Genomic DNA, 13,142 nt, shown 5'->3' with positions numbered 1-13,142 from the left:
CAGTGCCACTTTGCGCTATGGAAATACCTTCTGAGAGCCTGGTAAAGCTTGTTGAGTCAGTGACAATCTCTGGTCCCCCCGCCTAGTGCTGTCACATTGCTTTTATAACAGTGAAATTCACAGCGCCCTGGCTGGACAATGCATGAATGTTTAAATTGCTCAGAGTGTCCATTGGCATTACCATCAAGTAGCACATCTAAAACAGGGCAGGCAAACTCTACGGTCCCTCATTCACATTATAGTTCATTGACATTCCTCTTCAGTGCTCCTCTGCATCAGCCTGTAGAGTACAGGTTTGTCCCCCTTGTTTGTTTCACATCATTAACTACAGTTATAATGTGCAAATTAAAATGGGAACATGTCCATACAATTTAATCTAAGAATGAAACCTATTTCAAGAGGTGTTTCAGAACCATCTTTTCGCTTCCTGTTAAAACCCTTATTTTGTAGCAGCAACTTGTGTTCTTTCTTCAGCTGCAGAAATCCTTAACACATTTTTTTGTCACATGAGCATATCCTGAGACCATAGCGAGCACAATATGCAACCTACAAGTTTTCTTGTTTGCGTCATTAGGCCCCACGGAGAGCAGTTCATTAAAGATGCACTGTGTGAGACAGACTGAGAACATGTCCTTCACTGCAGGAGGGGGTGGGGGGCCGGGGGGGGAGAGAGACATGGACGGCACAGATCTCTGCCCAAGACGTGGACCAAACAACACAGACAGGACGAGCACAGGCTAAATATAACAGTCTCATTTTTATCACAGGCGGCCAGTTTGTCTGCCATAACATAATAACAGATCTGTGTGTGTACATATACCGCTTTAAACACAATAGACTGTGGGTCTGTTGTTATGTACAGTTTTATTTACAACTGAAAAACTCAGCAATGAAATCAACTTATGCACATCTTTCTATCTGTTTGGTATAATGCATAAATTGTGTATGTACTATTGATTGCCATATATACATGAATGGCTTGCTCCATCAACATGACAACATTGACATTATTCTAAATGGTAGCACATTGTTTAAGTTTAACTATGTATAAACATATGTTCTGTTACACTGTACATTAATTAACAGTCCAGAAGGCAGATATTTAATTATGGATATTTACATTCATGCATCCATCATTTCTCTCATATAGGTACATGGTGGGGTATACTGGTAGCTAATATCTGTGCATGTTTTAGATGCAAGCATGTGTTTTTACCAAATTTCAACAGTTTAGCCAATATCTATACTTAACTGACAGCCACAGAGCACAGCCCACTCTCACTGAGTACACTCATCCGCATGCACACTCACAGACAGATAGACACACACACAAACACGCCCTCACACACATGCACGCACAGACACACGCAGATTTAATTTATAAAAGCAGAGCAGCGTTGAGTGATGCTCCAGTTCAGCTCAGTTGTGTTTTTCCAGCGGGGATGTGGAGGATGCCTGTGACAGCACTGAGTCACACACACATCCCTGCTGAGGCCATCCTCTGTGCAACCTGATCTCTGGCTATTGGCTAAGTCTCCTGTCTCTCACCAGTCACAAGGTCAGCCCTGGGCTCATGTCCCCTGTTTCTATAGCGATGAGCTAAGCCCTACTTGACAGATGGAAAAATAAAGATTCAAACAAAGCATGGCTGTGGGCATCTAGCTGACCCCAAGACTTTGAAACAACAAAATGACTTGTATGAGCAGGTTTAACGTGTAGTGGGGAGCTTGCTTTGAGATAACTAATCAGCAATGGTAACTGCCATTATGATGCAGCACAGAAATAATGTTTCAAAACACACATTCACATAGAGACACATAGAGACCGGTGACTTACGAAGTCTCAGGGAAACAGAGAAAAGCATATCAAACACCCAGAGACAAAACAACTGATACAAAAACTCTTTGCAGAGCAAGCGCGTTTTCTGCATCAGTGTCTCAACAAACTGACAGCAGGCTTAAAGCATCGGAGCGTCACAAATGAATTATACGGTTTATAAATTATTCACTTAAAAACAGAGCTATCAAGAAATAAAAAGAATCCATCAAGATGTTTGAGATTTGTAAAGATATGAGTAACTTCCAGGACAGGGTTTTTTCCTTTAAGTAGAAAAATAAATTCAAAAGGTAGATAAGTAATTCAATTGAGCAAATAAATGGATGAATGACTGAAGTATATTACATTGAGCATTTTTGGCATGGTAAAATAACCACAAAGTCCTGTGTTGATGTCGTTGCTCCTCTTTTTTTTCAACGTGGATTTCTTTAAATTGCATAGTCAAATGAATCCACATCTCAGAGCCAGGACTGACAGGAACAACATGCCTCTCACAAAGCATTCGTCTTAAAAACTGCAGAACAAAAGATGGACAGTGTTGGGACGGGGATATAAAAAAATGTTGCATTCTCTGTAAAAACTGCATGCACGTTATTTATTGTGTATAATGGGCTTCTTCTTTCCTGGGACTGCAGGGGGGCTGTATTGTCTGTTGTTCCTTTGCAGATGTCAACAGTGTGTGAGGTCTGGATCTGCGGCCGACTGGCAGTCAGTCCCTCTCCAGCCAGCAGCCAACCAGCCTGTCAGCAACACTTGCTGTTACTAAGAGCATAATGTTCAGCCTGCTGTGCCACTTTCGACACCATGGGGGTTTGTGGATTTTTCACTCCGTCCTTTCTGGCTTGATTTTTTTTCCTTCCATCTTTTGCAGCTCCTCTTGAGCTGAATGGTGTCTTCAGTCTGGGCAACATGCCAAGCAAAGAGGGACGGTTAACCTATTGGAAAACCTCGGGTAAAACCCTGTTGCATTCTGGGTGAGAAGGGATTGTTGTATTCGGTGGTATAGGTGAGAGACGGTAATGGTGATGTTACTTCCTGTGTCTATCTGGAGACAGTCTATACCACAGTGTTGTTCGTACCAATGGCCTTCTTGTTACGGATGCTCATGGCATATTCCCCGCGACTGGTCCCGTTCTCCTCCTTTCGTAGTGGTTTCCTGCAAATAAACATTTTCATAAAGTGAAGACAAACTCCTTTACAAGACATTACATTGACCCTCAGCTGAAGGCTATGTCATTAAACAGAGTTTTCTGGACTGTTAACCTTTAGGCTGATTTGATTTCTCGCGCTTCTCTGACTGGACACGCTGCTCTCAGCGATCCTTTCTAATAAGCAAAATGTTCAAAGGTCACTTTTGCAGGGAGACAGGAGGAGAATAAACATTGCAACACGGGGAATACAGCAATTACCTGCTCTGACTGGTAGATGCAATCTTCCCCCTAAGTAATGAATATTTGTGTGGCTGTCAAAACAACTTGGGAATAACATCGATACATATACTCCTCTAAACAGGGGGTAGTAGGCCTACTCTGTCCTTTCTATGAGTACGTCCTGGTGCAAAGTAAAGCTGCAACACATGATCCCCGCTCTTCTAGTGAAGAGCAGTATCATTCAATGCAGCCCTTTTCATGCATTACTCTGTGCCTTTGTGGTTATTATATTTGTCCAGTGTACTGTGGCTTCTGCACCGACCCCCTCAGCTGCTCTCCCCTGCTCGGGCTTATGTAACTCGGAGACAGATCTGAATACAGTTAGTACAGTCATTGTCCCACTCAACACTGTACTATGCCTTCATTGCCACAGAGGACCCTTGAGCGACATCTTAGCTCAGCATCTCCTCCTTTCTCCTTTGCTCTTGAAAGCTCTGGCTGGCCAGTGCAACTTTGACAGTCATTCTCAGTCCATTCCAGCACAAATCTTTTTCCCTTATTGGGCATCGTGCCGCAAGGGAATCCTTACAGGGTGAGATGAGCTCATCTAACCCAATACCACAGTTTGTTATGTTTAATTTTTGGTTAGACTGCGTAAGAGAGAGGAGGATTCACTCTTTAATATATTGAAAAAGAGACTGGGTACCCTTTGAGATACGTTTAATTTTGTAAACATTAAAATGTTATGACATTTTCTACAGTCCTAGCTACGTTTTAGCCATTATACACAGAAAGTTCAGCAACAAAAATACAAATACTAGCTTCAGGACAGCATTTTGTGCTGCTTTTGTATGAGATTGTGTTGTACTCTCTCTCCGATCTCAGTAAAAAAAAAAGGAAAATGGAAACATTGTGAGGTTTAAATTGTTGCATTATTTATGCTTCAACATTGATTGAATTATAGTTTATGCCCCCTCGTGTTTTACACTCTAAATAAAAATGGATGGCTTATGTAAAATCTTTCAATTTCTTGGACATACTGTAGGCCTAATATGATTGATAGTCTTGTAAATGTACAATTAAGGTGTGTTTTTTGTGTGCAAATGTCTATTTGTGGCTGTCAACTCAATTGGTCTGCTGTCTTTTCCCGTTGCTCCAATGCACTTTAGCCAGTCTGTTTTTGCCACACCTGTTATTCAAACGTCTTGTAGCTGTCAGGTTTTTAAACGGTTCCTGTCTTGGCTGTTTTTCAGCTGTCATTACAGCTCTGTGAACCTCCACCTCCTGTGCTCCAGAAACTCTCATCTGTCAACAAAGTCACTCTCAGAGTCTTTATCAGTCTTTAAAGATTCACTCAAAAAAAAAGGAACTGTCACAATGGGGTCACAATAATAAACACTCTCAGCATGCCTCCTCTGTCATTTTAGCTATGCGAGCAGCATGGATAGGAATTGCAATTTTAGTCTGTCAGCCCATCTCTTTGTTCCACAATGAAATATCTGACATTTTGCACACATTCATTGTCTCCAGAGGATGAATTTTACCAACTTTTATGATCCCCTGACTTTTACTCTATTGTCATCAGTTATTTTTGCAATTTATTTATAAAATGTTTGCCTTTTCGCCTTTATTTGAAAGAAGATGGGAGGTTGAAAGAGAGTTATGACATGAAAATAAGTTCCCATGGCCGGAATCTAACCCTGGACATGATATAAAAAACATAACAATAAATGACCGATTTTTGAACTTCCTACACTGCATTGAGTTGGTGGGGCTGTTGAAAGTGATCTGAGCCAATGGTATTGAGCAAAGTTGTAAACAAAACATGTGGCGATGATGACTAAGACTTCCTGGGGGACTCTGTCAGCTGGGAGGGGTCACAGGGCTTAGGACACCAGGGATACATGGCGGCCATATAGGACAGATGCTGCTTCCGGTGTCCCCATGGGACCCGGTGAAAGCCTCAGAATAGAAACCGTCCAGCCTCAGGATGGAAACACATTTTGCTGCAGGGGAGATGATTGGCTGATGCAGAGGCAGCTATGGGAGTTGGGATAGACCAACGTTTTCTCTAAGGGAGAGACAGCAGTGTTTACAGCCAGTCTGGGAATTCTACCACTTGGAATAAAAAGTCAGCAAGGTCAATATTCTTTGAAAGTTATGCAACATCCTTGCATGTCACTAATGATTTTAATTAGGAATACTTTTTCCAGGTCGGTATTTCATCTGCTATGTTGTAAAATGCTGTCTGACACTGGTAAACTATAGCATGCTGGAAGGTGCTTCGGCCCTGTTTGTTGTAATCTCCGCTCAGACTGACCATGTCACTCTGGGCCGCCACACAGGGCCGAGCACTGGGGCCTCAAGCCGACCTCTACCCAGGCCTTCAATAATAGATGCAATGCTGTTGACACATGGCAGGTGGCAACACAACATTTCACAGGTTAGATGAATATTTCATATCAAAGCTGTGGAATCACAGCGCACATTCCTGTTTGAAGTTTGGGGAATGGATCATGGCAAAATTGGGACATGTGTTGAGCTGTTTACAATTACTCCAGCCATCTGGAAATTAGAGTAACATGCTATGATTTAAAGAAAACACATTAAAAACAGACTAAATTCTGTCGCCGGTTTTAATGGTGCTGGTGTAGTAATTTTGAATATAAAACACAGGACATTAATAATGTATTAATAAATATTGAATTTTAAACCATTTTGTCTGACAAGTATTTCCCTTGTATTGCATTTTGGATATTCACTCTTGCCCTTGGATGGAGCAGCTGTGATGTATTATCCGTCTTTGGACAAGCCTCCCCGAGCGGTAAGTGATTGGGAAATGCATCTAGCTTCATTAGTCTCTTGGTCTGAGTTTTGTTTGTTGTGGCTTCTTGGATGGCTGACAGCCTGGACTGCAGCATCATGTCTTTAGTTTTGGATGGCACAGCAACACTGAAACGCAGCATGTGTCTGAATCCTCTTCTCTATGCTTGCACACACCAGCCTCCCTGGTGCTGTGGACTCTGAATAGAATTGTATGGAAGTGTTTTTTCCTTCCCAGCTTGTTTGCTTCTGACACATGACTGGCAGACAAAGATTATAAAAAATAACAAAAGGCCAGGAGGGCTGGGACCCGCAGAGCAAGTTTCTGTGCTTTCTGTGGTGTTCAAGCAGGCCTTGGCCCTCGTCCAGCTGATTTTCATTGGGAAAGCCCGAAGCTCTGAGAAGCTGCAACGCTATATATAACTGGCTATGTTATTCTCACTGACAAACCCTCTCTCACATTGTTATTGACTAGGACGCACAATTACTGCTTTTAATTTCTTTTATGGACAACATTTTTCTGTCCTTTTCGCTGTGTTGTCTCCTCTGCCTTCCGCTCAGGAACGATGGATGATTAGAGCATCTGTGACAAATGTTAAAGGGATCCCAGTTTTCCCTGGACTGCTCTCTTATTGGCTTGTGACTAATGAATGTCTAATGAGGCCAGTCTGGCTGGACCTGTGTATTTCTCTCCTTCTCAGAGAGGGCAGCTTGGCACAGTGTCTGCAGTCTAGAGCCCACAGAGCTTCAGGACACGACCCGCTTGCATGTATAAAAGATGTTGCCTGCGACTGAATGACTGCGCAAATTAATTCATAAATAATGACTTGGGTTTGGGGCCAGAGCCTGTATTGCAACAACACTTTTCTACCACTGCTGCATTAAAAAAGGTGCCCCTTGGCTACACAAGGGGCTGGAGAATTGCCATAATGAATTCCTGAGCCAACCACCCATTACTTCCACTGCCTGACTTTGCCTATTTGTTGTTTAAAGGAAGGAGAAATACAGTTCTGCTGAGGAAAGCCATATGTGACATACAGGCTTAATACAATTCCATAAAAATAACAAGGTATGCTATTACATCAATTTAAATACACATAAATAAAAGATAGAAGTAGCTCCCTGATTCAGCGCATACATCCTTGGCTGTTTTTACATGGGTGTGTGGAGAGTCAATGTTTATAGTCATTTTATAGAGGGTGTAAATATGCCAACATGATGTATCTATGTATGTAAAGATGTTGTGAGTTTATGGATGAGTGAACACAAATCGCTGCATGTGTGTGTGTGTTTGTAAAATGTCTACGAACATTACCGTAGATGTCAGAGTGCATGTGTGACACGGTGCTGCCTGCATGTCACACAGAGAATTGGGTCTGCGTTGTGCTGCAGGCTAAAACCTCACGCAATCTTTTCTCTAATAAGCCAAATGGGAGAAACATTTCCCGCTGCCACAGCGGCGTCTTGGGATTCCTCTGCTCGCCTCTCGCTTTCGCTTTCATGAATCCAGCTGCTGTTTTAGAAAGCTTTAGACACTTATGCAAATTAAAAATCAACACAGTATATTTCAAGTCGGATCATCATGCGCCTCGATACATTCATTTATATGATGTTTCTGGGCGACTCAGTGTAGAGGATCTTTCTAAGTGACATTTACAACCCATTCCATTATCTAACCTCTGACCTCAGTGTGACCCAGCTGGGTGACGACCTCACACACAAAGGCAGGGAGATAATACAGTCTAAAATTAGTCAGATTACACATGATGTGTTGGGTAGCCTGCCTGTGATGGTTCCTATTTCATTTTGTGATCACTTAGAAAACATTTCAAAGATACAGGTGAGTGAGGTCAGACTGAAATACTACAGAACAGAACAAGAAAAGAGTAACATCCAACCTCTTGATGGCCTTGTAGCAGATGATGATGGCTGAGAGGAGGAATATGACTGAGGCGCAGCCCACCGTTCCCAGCACTACGATATCCATCTCAATCCACCAGGGCCTCAACAAGGGCACCGTGGGCTCTGCCACTGAGAAAAATAGAAAGAGGAAGAAGAGGTGGCAGGAGGAAAGAGTCAGATACAAAATAATGAAAAAAAAACATTTAGATGAAACAATGACTTGAATTATTCTTAATGATTGCAATATACAACTTGGTGATTTTCTTGCCAGGTCACTGAGTTGAGAAGAAGTTGTGTCCTCGTCTGTTCTGAAGGTCTTAGGTTCAACGTTCAAAGATATCTAACCCAACACCATGAATCATTTAAGGTCCCATCAGCCTTCCGTACACCAGCACTCTTGTCCACACAAATTACTGTTGCAGGAACCTCCTGCTCTTTCTACATTAGATATGTGGTGTAAGACCACTCACCAGGAATGGTGTATAACATTATGTGCATCAGCAACTTCGTATCTGTAATGCAGAACTTTTTCTCTTCTCTTTCTGCAGCGTTTGATGCTCTCCCAGCATCTATAAATCAGTTTAGTCATGTGCATATCTATCAATCAATGAAGGCCGGTTTGTTCCAGTTTTGTGCTCCTGAGAAAATACTCTGTGCTGTATATAATAACAAACGTGTAGCTCCTGCATTGACAGGTATTTTGTTTTGAATGGGGGGAAGGGTTTACACCATGGCAACAACTACTCCTTAGTAATGCTGTGGACTATTTTCTAACACAGCACATTTCTAACAACGCACGGTTTTCCCCCGTACAGCACACTACGTCATAAGTCAGTGAATGTAAAACCTCCTCTCAGCCAAATTTCCATTTTAATCCTGCGTTTTGTCAACGGCTGTAGGATTTAATACAGTCAGTGTAAGGATCTACTTATTTGAGATATAGCACACTCCTTTGAAAGGATTTTGGAAACCATTTTTAGCACACAGAGACTTAAGTTTCAGTGCCAATTGTAGCACTTTTTTTCAAAGACTTCAGATAGATAAGATTGCAGTTATTGTCCCAGTTTTAGCTATGCATATTTATTCATTTTTAAAGACTACAGTTAAATTTCAGCTTTAACTGCTCTGCAAATTGGGCTACGGAAGGAAGATCAGGATAATTATGCGCCTGTATAGATTAAATTGAAAACTGAAGAAAAAACTCCCTTTAAGTGAATTATTCATGGAGTCTCCACCCTCTGCAAACATTTCTGTGTAAAGTTAAAAAGGAATAAAAATTGGCCTGCTTATCATATTTATCCTGATGCGCCGCTGTTTATGGATGCAGCTTTCACAGTTCCACTCAAGCACTGTCTGTAATTGGGCATTCAAACCCCCACCTTCGCTTACAGTCAGTGGATCCTGACAGCATTTATGCAGTGACCAACATTTAGAGAAGGGTATATAACTCTTGATAGGTAGCTCAGATGTTAAATTGGGGGGGAAGGTCTATTTAAAATTGACCAGACAGAAGGAAATAATTGGAAATTATTGATTAAAACCTTTACACTGCTGCCTTTTGAGACATATGATTAAGTGCTCCTTCCTTCTCATAATATTAAGGGCTCAGGGTGAGTGATTCTTAAGAGTCACAGTAATAGCTCAGAATGGCTGCATCATCAGCAACACCTGTCTCATATTTCAGTGCACTGTTCATTAAGGTGCTTGAGACCATATACAAATCATATCAACTTTCAGCAAGCAGCCTCATGAAATATGGTAGCCTATCTGTCAATGGATTTACCATCTCAGAGGGAGTGTCGGATGGAAAACTGCTGCAACAGGCAGCAGATCCTCACAGATATACAGTTCATGCTTGTTGTACACAAGCATTAACACACATGCACACACACACCCTCATTGCCGCCAGCTCAACTTCAAAATGAAGCTTAAACTAGATGGTTGGTTCATTAGATGCTTATCTCTAACAACTACCTCTAAAGCTAATTTAATTAACTCATCTGTGTTTTAATCAGGGGTCCTCCGGGGGAAACCCTACCACTGAAACACTGAGCTTGGCAGCCCAGCAGGCATGGATTTCACAGGCAGCTGGGTACTCCCTGAGGTCAGACCCGGCATAAATTTGTCCTGTGTTCAGCTGTCAACATCCTGCTGGCTCTATCACACGCACAGACACACACGTGCAAAACAGTGCCCATATACGGGGGCTCGAACAGTAATCTCAAGGGGTTGATGGTATATTTTTCTTTTGGAGCATAAAAGGAAACACTTCACGTCAAAACAGTCGGACTAGCCAGTTGCTTGACACCTGCGTTTGGCTTGGAATGAGATCCAACTGTGGGGCGAGAGCAGACTCAAAGTGAGACAGGCAGACTTGGACCGAGACATGTGTGAAACCTGGGAGTGTGAGCTGGGAGTCTTACCTGTGGTGCCCAGTAGCCGTGGAGGAGGTGGAGGAGGTGGTGGAGGAGGAAGGGGGGGATATCTTCTACAGTGGCATGCCAGCTGGCACTGTTCACTAACTTTCTCCGCCACAGTCTGTGAGCATGACCTCTGGAGTTCTCCCTTATGGTGAGGAAGAAAAAGAAAAAGAGACAGAGAGGGAGAGAGACATTGAAATGACTGTGGCACTGTCCTTCAGTGCATTACTCATGAGTGCCATCAGCACAACACTGTGCATCACAAATGGAGAGGCTTGAACACTCAGCAGCCTCTCAGTTAGCAGCCCTGTGGATATCCTCCCTGCATTCTTTCCCTATCACAGTGTTGTTGTCACCGGGGCTGCTGTGTATGTAGTACATGCAGAATAGTATCGGATCTATGGCTGCAGCACACTCCCTGTAAGAAACCACCCACCAACAGAGTGGGCAGCCGGCTGCCCCGAGGAGTGTGCGTGGGTGGACTTGGAAACTCAAGCAGATCACATTACACATGAACCCTGGCAACACTGCGTGCGTGTGAACAACAGCTCACCACTATCTGTAGGCAGCAGCGTGGGGCAGAGGTTAGAATACTCATCACTAACATATGCCTGCTGCAGGGATCCTTGTGGGATAACTGAATATTGTTATCATAAAAACACAGTTGACTACTCCATGTACACTCCACTACAAGAGAGAATGGTGTGTGTGCATAGCTATATTTCGTGATGGAAACTCTGCACATGCATGCCTGTCAGTATTTCCTAAACAAAGGTGAACTGGTGATCCGAGCATCTGGTGTAAACAAACAAAGCACTGCATTGCAAAATAATTAATGCATAATGAGTAGATAAGTTTCTTGAAAAATTCAATCAGTTCCACAGTTCTTATCCATCAGTAAATCAACTCCAGTTACATTATAGTGTGACATAATCTCATGCGTAAAATGACTAAGTGGAGCGGCTGAACATGATCCTTACCTGGCATGAGAGTAAAAACAGTGAGAGAAGGCAATGACCGAAGAAAAAAGGCCAAAAACTTAAAGTAAATGGCATTAGATCTTGGACCAGCATTCCTCTTGCGCTGTTCTCGAAGATACTAGGCAGGGGTTCCAACAAATAAATGCAGTATACATAGGCTTGAACTGTTTGGAAAATAACCATCCACCCTGTCCAATTCAGCGGCGATATCTGTGACAAGCGTCTCCAGAAATAGTTTATGCCACAATCATTTTCCTCTTGAAATCCCGTTGTCGATAGCATAGGACAGGCGAGCCGGTGGAATGAGTAGCAAATCTCGATAATTCACATCTCGAAAGTAGTTTTTTTCTTATTGGCACTCAGATAGCGACCTGAATCACGCCGCTACTCCGTGCAATGTGAGGGCGGTATGGCCCGTACCTACATCCCTCCTCGGCTGCAAGCATGAGTGCAAATGGGCCACTCAAGCCATCGAAGTTGAAGGAAAAAAAGCGAACAGAGAGAGATCCTCAGGAATATCGTGCGGCAGGATTCCTCACAATAGGATCACACATCCCCTCAACTTATCTAGGCTGAACACTGTATGGGCGAGACCGGAGGGCAGAGCCGAGGGTTAAACTGATGCATCCCCCTCTGTGCCAAAATACATTTTATACGGGAGCATCACCACCGCGCACTTGATGCAGCGCTCACATCAGCTCATCCTGACAGCGTGTGCTCAAACAAATTCACCCTCCGCTACTCACAAAGTCCCCCCCCTCCTCTAAAAAAAAAAAAAAAAACCACACAGGAGGTGGTTATGTAGGCGTCGGTAATGTCAGCTGTTTGTTTTTGTTTACTTGTTTATGTTGGTTCTTTTTTTTTTAATAGTGGTCCAGGCAGAAAGTATAGCCCACAATGCGTGGAGGCGAGTCCGTAAGGATGACGCGTACAAGACCGAATTAAAGTCAAGTAGAGAAAGCTAGAGAGAGCGCTTGAGACGCCTACCGACTGAAAACACTGCCGTACCCATGTTTGATTTGTGCCTGCGAGAAGAACACTCTGTGGTCCAATGTCCCAAAGTAGGTTGAGATAAACAATACTGATGTAACCTGGCATTCGCTGCTAATGTTCAACTGCAAAGTCATTTATAAGATATTTATTAGATGTTTCTTTTTCAACCAGAGCTTCATTTTATTTATTTAAAACCATCATGGTGAAATGGTTTATAGAATGTGATGCTTTGACCAAAGTGCAAAAAGAATCAGACTGAAATGGGTAGTTTTTTAAGAGTTGCATAATATTGTTGGTGGTCTACTCTTCTCTACTCTTCACAAGGCACAGTTATGAAATTACCCCACAGCCAACAGCCATGGACAGAGAGAGACAACGTGACATTCACAGTTTACTGGAAGTTACTAAAACACATAACTGGCAGTGGCAATAAACCCCTGTGTTTATCTTTGTGCAAGTAGGGGAGGCAAATTAGAAGCAAGGCTTTGGGATGTGTGAAATAAATCAGCCTATTAGAAAAAACATTTCAACTTCAAAATGTCAACCAACTATACTCCTAAATGGGATACTTTAATGATCACTATCGATCGGGGTATTTAAAAAAAAAAGGATTATTCTTTGATAATTTTTGAATAGCTGCAAAGTCTACCAATCTTAAGCTTCAAAAAGTATTTTTGTAATTATGAATTGTATATATTTATGTGTTGGGCTGCTGATTGGACTAATTCAGACATTTTGAGACCTTTCTTTGAGATTAAATAAATGGCGATAGGCATTTTTCACTATTTTCTTACTTTCATTTTCTTAATTATTCAATT

The 13,142-nt window shown here is 42.4% G+C and overlaps 1 protein-coding gene across 1 annotated transcript; it reads right to left on the bottom strand.

Annotated features, from left to right (window-relative positions):
- Nucleotides 1-844: 844 nt before the first annotated feature.
- Nucleotides 845-12,047, bottom strand: prima1 (proline rich membrane anchor 1). Its single transcript, XM_063908146.1, has 4 exons — nt 11,332-12,047; nt 10,355-10,496; nt 7,928-8,060; nt 845-2,992 (listed from the first exon to the last, which is right to left on the bottom strand). The coding sequence occupies exons 1-4, from the start codon at nt 11,611-11,613 to the stop codon at nt 2,893-2,895; spliced, it is 657 nt and encodes a 218-aa protein (XP_063764216.1). The 5' UTR covers nt 11,614-12,047; the 3' UTR covers nt 845-2,892.
- Between the last annotated feature and the right edge of the window lie 1,095 nt (nt 12,048-13,142).

The sequence above is a fragment of the Eleginops maclovinus genome, chromosome 19 (assembly GCF_036324505.1).
Source record: "Eleginops maclovinus isolate JMC-PN-2008 ecotype Puerto Natales chromosome 19, JC_Emac_rtc_rv5, whole genome shotgun sequence".
NCBI lineage: Eukaryota > Metazoa > Chordata > Actinopteri > Perciformes > Eleginopidae > Eleginops > Eleginops maclovinus.
The sequence above is the reverse complement of the archived record's forward strand: the minus strand, read 5'-3'. Positions and strand labels throughout refer to the sequence as shown.

Bases quoted from the DNA above. Each gene is read 5' to 3' on its own strand.
- prima1 (XM_063908146.1), bottom strand. From the start codon at position 11,613: ATGCTATCGACAACGGGATTTCAAGAGGAAAATGATTGTGGCATAAAC. The intron at 10,497-11,331 runs GTAAGGATCATG...CCTCACCATAAG, and splicing joins TGTTTTTACTCTCATGCCAG to GGAGAACTCCAGAGGTCATG. The intron at 8,061-10,354 runs GTAAGACTCCCA...TATTTTTCTCAG, and splicing joins ACGGCTACTGGGCACCACAG to TGGCAGAGCCCACGGTGCCC.